The 8,329-nt window shown below is 49.9% G+C and overlaps 1 protein-coding gene across 1 annotated transcript; it reads left to right on the plus strand.

The window, feature by feature from the left end:
• Positions 1 to 4,272: 4,272 nt before the first annotated feature.
• On the plus strand, positions 4,273 to 8,109 carry SFRP2 (secreted frizzled related protein 2). The gene is made up of 3 exons (XM_008493795.2): positions 4,273 to 4,924; positions 5,565 to 5,645; positions 7,055 to 8,109. The coding sequence occupies exons 1-3, from the start codon at positions 4,432 to 4,434 to the stop codon at positions 7,357 to 7,359; spliced, it is 879 nt and encodes a 292-aa protein (XP_008492017.1). The 5' UTR covers positions 4,273 to 4,431; the 3' UTR covers positions 7,360 to 8,109.
• Positions 8,110 to 8,329: the final 220 nt, after the last annotated feature.

The following is an 8,329-nucleotide window of genomic DNA, read 5'->3' on the forward strand; positions in this document are numbered from 1 at the left end:
GAGGTCCCCTACAGTCATAGTTACTCCATGATCCTGCAGTGGAAAAGGGTGATCCCATCTGCAGGTCGGTGAGACTGGAATATATGGAGTTCAGGCTGGGGAAGCCATTAGTGTGGCAGCTTTCATCCCAAATTAATCACATCACCAAAGCACCTCTATCAGGTCAAGGACAGGTCAAGGCTATGAGGACCCCACATAGCCAGGTAAGAGACTAATGATATCAAGGCAGCAGATTTGGAAAAATGTGCAACAGGCAAACTAACAAATTGACAGTATTTTTGCCCACTCTCTAACCGATAGGCAAATGTCAATGTATTTTCCCTTTACCATTCCTCAACTTCATGAACTGGCCAGGAAAGGGTGCAGAAGATCTGACTTCACACCAAGGCTTGAGAGCAAGAGGAAGCAGCACCCTGGTTTTAGTGCAGGTGGCACCGATTTACGATTTATGTAGATACACACTCTTCAGAACTCAGTGCTACTCTTCACAACTTGCAAGCACCACGAACACAAGAATTTTTTTCCCAAAATTTTTCTATTTTTTTTTCTTTCAGTATTTTTCATTTTTTCACCCCTGGCTATCAGGTAACTCTTACAGAGTGTTTTTGTTTTTTAAGGTAAAGAAGGTAAGTGGAGTCGGGGTCTTTTTTTTCCATGCAGATCATTCTCTCATCTCCCGAGACGTAAAGTGATTTAAACACGTAAGGATTAAAGGCGTTTTAACAAGCTTATATTGCTTTAAGCATCTAAGGTGGCTTAAACGCTTATGCTACTTTCAAGGGATAAACCTCAGCTTAACTGTCTATGCCACTTGATGAATTTACCGGAGCTCAAAAGCCCACACTTCCTTTAAAACAATAAAAAATATGCCTTAAAACATTACTGTATTTTAAGAGTGGCTTCCCCCAGATCTCTCCGGTTTTCATCCAGGAGGGTGCCCAACCCCACCCCCCTCCTCAGCCATTCCTGGGGACAGTGGGGAAGGTCTTGGCACCCTTACCTGGCGACAGCAACCTCCGGACAGAAAGGACCTTTCCCCGCCGCGTCTGCTCCCCGGGCACCGCTTTCCCCGGCGGCTCTAAGCCGGACCGCGCAGCCGCGCCCTGGGCCAGGCCGGACCGAACCGGACCGGGCCAGCTGCCGCCGGAGGCTGCCGGCCGGGCAGTTTAAGCCGCTAAGGGTGTTTAAGCCGCTGATGCCTGAAAGGAGCCTGATGCCCGAAAGGAGCCAATTAGTTTCATTCCATATTAAGAGTGAGACAATAACTGTTTATTGGTCTGAGCACCCACCACCCCAGGTGACAACGGAGAGACACGTCACCCCCAGGGATGCCCCCCAAGACCCGATGTGTGTCCTGACAGCACCCAGGACAGCCCAAAACACAGCCCTGCTCCTCAAAGACTGCCCAGATCCCCGTTCAGCACCAGCCCCATCCCCATCCCTCCCAAAAGGTCCCACAAGTAGAGCCGGCCTAGGAAAGCAATAATGCAAGATACGGCGTTTAGTGCCACGGTCTATCCGATGTGGTGGTGTTAGGTCATAGGCTGGACTTGATGATCTCGGAGGTCTTTTCCAGCCTCAGTAATTCTGTGATTCTCCCAAGATGCCCGGGCTCTCAGCAGGCACCCAAAACTGCAGGGACCCCTGACACCTCCCATGGAGACAGGCCCATGGTTGTTTCCCCCTTAAGCCCCCCCACTGCCCTTTGAGCACACTGGCACAGACACCCGAAGCTGCTCTTCCCTCCTAGGCTTTGCTAAACTTGGAAAAATAACCTGAGCACTGGGAATGCAGCAGGTTTCCTGCCTGCAGCAGCCCCTGCAGCTCACACGCAGCCTGGGCTGGCATACGGACACTGTTCAACCACAGCCACTACATTTTGGGGCAGCTATACCCCGAGGAAGCTGTACCCTACTTTGCAGCAATGAGCTCCAAGATCAGATGCACACTGGCACTTTCTCCTGCAAGGGATCAGGGCAAGGGCAGTGAGGATTGCTTGTGTGTGCAGGCTTGGGCTTTTTACTTGATTTCAGAATGACAATGTTAGGAGTTGAAAGGGACCTCTAGAGATCATCTAGTGATATCAGATTGTTTCAAGTTTATAGTGAATTAGTTCACCAAGGGTGCTTAAAAGTGGAAATGGTAAGGTTTCATAAATCATAGTTTCAACTTAAAGCTTAATCCTGGAAAAAGTGGGGTTTTTCTCCTTACTTCCTGCAGGCTAGAAACAAGCAAACAGTTCTGGTGAAAAAAAAAAAGGAGCAGATTTCTGTTGGTTATGTCTCATTCTCCATCACAGAAAATGTTTATTGTCTTCAGTCTAAACAGAGTCTGTTCAGATTTGGGTCCTTGCTTCCACACAGTTCAGGTGGCTGGATATGTAGAAAGCCAAGTACAGGGCTACCAGGAGTTCATGGAGGCAAACTGTCTTCTGATCATGCTAAGACCCACCGGAAGGGATGACAGTTATACACACACACACACACACAAAAAAAAAAACCAAAAACAAAAAACCAAACCTGTGAAAAAAGAGAGAGAAAAACAAACCACGAACTTGTCCAACGAATTTACAAAGAACAGGTGGGTGAATAGCATGGCCATTCAGGGTAAGACCAAACATGCTGGTAGGTCCCCTTCCACTGAAGAGGATTTTGAGGACAGAGGCTGGTAGGAACAGCCCTGGGAGCTGGAAGCGACATGTCTTGCGAGTGGCAACAGCTACAGCCTCTAGCAAGCCTCAGGACTTGGCAATATGGTCTATAAATGGGCACCATAAGTCACCAGTGGGGCTCAGGCCAAGTGCTTACAGATTTATTGTTTAAAGGAATGAGTTGAACAGAGATAATAAATGGGAAGAATATGTGGAGCAATAAGAAAGAAACTGCTTTCAAGCCCTCCCACAAGACACTCAGGACATTTCTTTTCCACGTATGAAACAACTTTGAAAAGCTGACCTACATGGAGATTACATCCACTAGCATGGCCCACTGAAAAGGATCTTGAAACCTCCTCTGAAGGACTCAGCACTGGCTTTAGCACAAAACAACAGCCCGCCTGGGGCAGCACTGTAGCCACTCCAGTCCCATGCCTTTTGTGGGGGGATGCTGCAGGTCCCATCACTTTCCTGGGCCACAAGCAGCAACTCAGACCCCTGGGAAGCCCAGTCTGGACACCAGATATGGAGGGATCCTCCAATTTATAGAAGGCATCGTGGCTAAAGGCTAGCTTCCCATAAGCCATCTCTATAAAGAGAGATTATCAGTAAGTGATTAATTAAAGTGGTTTACCACAAAAAGATACTACACAGACCTACTCTTTTCAGTAATAATCCCATAAATAATATTAATAAAAATCCAAGAGGGATTCAAATTGCACTGATGCTGGGTTGTGATCCTAGTGCCTTGCCTGTTGTCTTTACTTTTGTGGTAAATCAACACAATTATAATACTTTAAAGGAGCTTCCAGGTGAAGATAGGAGCAAAGGGATAGGGACCCGATTGCACTGCGCAGAACCAGGCCCACGCTTTTTGCCTCAAAACCACGTGCCAGGTGACGGTATTTCATAAACACTTGGACGCTCCCACTCGGGGAATACCCCCTTGGGGATCGAGAGCCATCCAGGGGCCGGGGGGGCCGTGGTCCACAGCAGCTTCCCGCTCTTTGCAGGGGAGAGCCAGAGACAGGAGGGGCTGGGGGGCAGAAGGAGGGACCCGCAGGGCAGCCCTCTGGGCTGGGGGGAGGGGGACCGGGAGAGCCGGCAGCTCTCAGCCTGCGGCTCCGGCGCTGTGCCGAGCCCTGCCAGCAAGCCGGGGAGGGGGGCGGAGGTGCCAGACACCCCCCGGGGGCTGAGGGAGCAGACAGCCTCGCCCCCTGCTTGGGGAACCGGCCCGGCCACATCATGCCTCCGCTGGCAGCACCAAACAAGAGCGGGTGGGGGGGGATGCCCGGGGGGTCCCTCCGCTCCGCAAAAGCTGTGTTAGCAGCAAAGCTCACCTCCCGCCACCCGCGGCGCGGCCCCTCGCCCCCTGCCCGGCCGAGGAGCCCTCGGGCCTTCGTGGCTCTTTGTTCGCGGGGATCTTTCCCCCCTTCCCCGTGCTCGCACGGTAACGTTTCTTCCAAGATTTCCTGCCAAAAGACAATCCCCCTGAGCAAAAGCAGACCGAGAAAGTAGTGACCAATCCTTTCTGGATGGCTGTCACCAGGCTCCTCCCAGCCCCCGCTCCCCCTGCCATTTGCATACAAAAAAATCCAGAAAACTCCCGTTTGCCCCCGCATCTCGCTCAGACCCTCCGTCCTCGTCTGGCAGGCAGGAGCCTGGGCTGGGGGACGCTGCCTGCGGCTGAGGGCAGCGGCGCGCCGCCCGCTCCGCTCCCGGCCACCCCGGCCCCCCAAAGCCGTTCTCCAACCACCCCTCCTCCTCCGCGCCCCAAAATGCAGCGGCGCCTCTGCGCCCTGCTTCTCCTGGCGTCCCAGTGCGTGGGCTCCGCCGCCGGACTCTTCCCCTTCGGGGAGCCCGACTTCTCCTACAAGCGCTCGAACTGCAAACCCATCCCCGCCCCGATGCTGCTGTGTCGGGGCATCGAGTACCAGAGCATGCGGCTGCCCAACCTCCTGGGGCATGAAACGGTGCAAGAGGTGCTGGAGCAGGCCTCCACCTGGATCCCGCTGGTGCAGAAGCAGTGCCACCCTGACACCAGGAAGTTTCTCTGCTCCCTCTTCGCTCCCGTCTGCATCGACGACCTGGACGAGATCATCCAGCCCTGCCACTCGCTCTGCGAAGAGGTGAAAGAAAGCTGCGCCCCGGTGATGTCCGCCTTCGGCTTCCCCTGGCCCGACATGCTGGACTGCAGCCGCTTCCCCAAGGACAACGACCTCTGCATCCCGCTGGCCAGCAGCGACCACATCCTCCCGGTCACCAGGGAAGGTAAGAAGGGAGCCGGCGGGTTGCCCCGGTCCGGTAGCATCTGCCCTCCCGACACCGGGGTCCGTCCCCCGCTTTCTGCAGGGGAGCGGAGCCCTCACCCGGGGCGGGGGCCACAGACCAGACTCAAGGAGGCTTTCCCGAGAGGACCGGGGGAATCACCCCGCTGTTCCTCCTGGCCAGGGAACTGGCAGGAGCGCGCAGCCCTCGTCGGAAAGGTCCGGGACCCCACAAATCGAGCCTCGCAGCTGCCAAAGAACAGAACACCCTCCCTCTGCAAAGAGCATTGCTGAAGCGAGGGGTTGGAGGGTTTCGCGTCATGGCCCCCTCTCCTTTTACTCTTTGCCTCGTAAAAAACAAAAACAAAACAAAACCAGAAAACGCTAAACCCAAACCAAAAAACCCCACTGCCAACTAAAAGCTTTTAATATAGGTGTGACCTTAAAAGCACACCGTGCCCCACGCTAGCGGGTCCGCGGCAAGGTAAGCCGCGTCCAAGTGTTCGGGCAGCGCCGGGGAAGAAGGGGGAGGGTCAGTCCGTCCATCGGGGGGTGTGAAACCGGCTTTTCCCGGAGGGTTCCCAACGCCACCTGCTGTTCCTCTCTCCCCGAGCCTGATGGGGACTGTCCCCTTGCATTTCCAGCACCCAAGGTCTGCGATGCCTGCAAAAACAAAAATGAAGACGATAATGACATCGTTGAAAACCTCTGCAAAAATGACTTCGGTAAGTGGAAGCAGAGCCCTCTCGGCTGAAACTTGAGAGTTGAGGATCAGGTAAAACTCCCAGTGGAATGAGAAGGATATGTGCCTGAATAAAGGCAGGGCTTTGTCTTATCTGCAGATGGACCCTTCTGACTTTTTGGTCATACAACACAAATTCCCACCTCAGAATGAAAAGCAGCCCATTTTTTAGTTCTTTTCTGTAGTAGTGCTCTTTTATGTGGATGTTGCTGACAAGCCAGAGAAAGTAAAATGCAAAAGAGAAAAAGAATCTTTCATCCAGACTATTGCCTGGGGAGAATTAGAGTAAACTTTCATTTAGGTGTATGAGAAAGAGCCACATGACCAATCTCGTGTACCATAAGAAAGATTCTCTTCAGATTAAGAATGAAGTTCTATATATCATTTGACAGAGAAGGTAATGCACAGACAATTGGGGATATAAACTTAATGGGAAAATCTGGGGTTAGAAGAGGACAAGAAAGCCCCTCTGACACAAACAACTGAACAGCACATTACCCACATAAGATAAAGGCAATAAGGAGGGGAATCTGTTTATGTAAATTTTTATACCTGGAAATAGATTTGTAGTATAAGTATCCGTACAAATTAAAAAGTTTTTCTATTTTTTCTTTAAAAAACAAAACAAAAAACACACTACAAACAAACAAACAAAACCCCCACAAACACACCACCCAAAACATGAAACCATGAATGTGGGACAAAACTGCTAAAACAACCACTAGCTTTCGCCTGGCAAACTATGCTCAGATAAACGTTCCTAAAGCTAAACATGCTCCACAGATTCTTACAGAGCCCTGCATCCCTCTCCTAGCTATTTTACAAAATCGAATGCAGCTGTTGAACTAATTTGTCCTCTGTGGGATCCATTCTCTCAAAAAACAATGTATGTGAAATATCATTTCCTTACAGGTTTGCCTAAAATCCTCTCCAGCCTAATAAATTAGCTTTAGAAGTTTTCAGCCACAGCAGAGATCAGGTTTCGGATTAGGTCTAGGTACTCCCCTCCCCTTCAAACTCTACTTCCAGGAAGACTGTCCTCTCCCAACAAAAACCAGAGTACTGCTTAACATAGCAAACCTGCCCTCTCTGTTTGCAAACAGGAGAAAAGTCAGGGAAAATATTAATTTAGAAAGGAAAGGGAAAAGGGGGCTAGGGGGAGAAGAAGAGAAAAGAAACCGACAAAAACCCTCCACCCAAAGGTTGATTCAAACTGAAATGACTTGCATGCCCTTTGTGGCTTTAGAAATGGAGCCACCTGCTGCCTCTTCTGTCAGCCCTGACAATTTAATTAGCAATAGAGCACCTCCCTCCCCAGGTGCACTAATATGCACTAATGGGAAAAAAACCTCTCAATCTCTCTCCCTCTTCCCCCTCCCTTTACTCTATCAGCCTTGAAGATAAAAGTGAAGGAGATTGCCTACATCAATGGGGATACCAAGATCACCCCTGAAACAAAGAGCAAAACCATCTACAAGCTGAACGGGCTGACTGAAAGGGACCTGAGGAAGATCGTGCTCTGGCTCAAAGGTGGCCTCCAGTGTACCTGCGACGAGATGAATGACATCAATGTCCCCTACTTGGTGATGGGGCAAAAGCAAGCAGGGGAACTGGTGATCACCTCTCTGAAGCGGTGGCAGAAAGGCCAGAGGGCTTTCAAGCGTTTCTCCCGCAGCATCCGCAAACTGCAGTGTTAGTGGCTTTGGCTCTTGCCTGCCTCCAGGGGCCACCTCTTGTCCCCAGCTCTCCGGGCCTCCAGCACCTTCTTGCTTTGACCCCTCTGAGCCTCAAGATGCCACGCGGTGACCGCCCTCCGAGGGGGGAGGGAGCCCTCCAGTTTTGTACATAGGTTAAAATGTAATGGGAGAAAAAAAAAATCATGACTATTTTTGGGAAGTATTAAAGTATCTCGCTTAAGGCTTTTTTTTTTTTTAATGGTTGCAAACGACATGATTTTGGTCTGAGGTTTTTCCCTCTTCATTTTAGTAATGCTGGTTCATTTGTATTGCTGCTTCTCTGTATACATGCATGTGTGTTGTGCAGAAGTAGGAGATGCAGAAGAAGACAGCCATGTGTGCAACTGGCCTGTCACAATGGGGATGACTCTTTCATCCAGGTGAAATGGCTTGCCATCTATATTAACATTATAAAGGTCATGTTACGACTCTTGCATGTGACACATAGGCACCAGTAAGATCATATTAACCATTCTCACATTTTATTTTCCACAAGTCTAAGCCCTTCTCTCTCAGAAAAAAATGATCAAGTTTTGGAGCTGGTCGATCTGAATGCAACATTTTATTATTTGCAAATTAAACCATCTGTAGCCTAATTGTAATATACCTAGTGGTTAACCTGAAAGAGTTGTAAAATATTGCTTTAATTAACCTTGTAAATACTCCAGATAAATGTTATATTCTTGTATATAAACTTTACATCATAGTTTACTCCTTGTCTCAGTCTGTATTCACTTTAATCTGTTCTTTGAGAACCAGGAGAAAGCTCTCCAATTGGGCTCTGTCTTGGTAAAGCAAAATTTGGTCTTCCACCCCAAATGGCCAGTAGAGAAGCAGAAGGAAGCATCTAGTATTACAATCAGAAAAAAAAAGTCAGCCTCATTTCCCCAAAGATGAACCCACAAGACACAGGACTAAGGTCCAGTCAGCT

This window comes from Calypte anna, chromosome 4A (assembly GCF_003957555.1).
Source record: "Calypte anna isolate BGI_N300 chromosome 4A, bCalAnn1_v1.p, whole genome shotgun sequence".
NCBI lineage: Eukaryota > Metazoa > Chordata > Aves > Apodiformes > Trochilidae > Calypte > Calypte anna.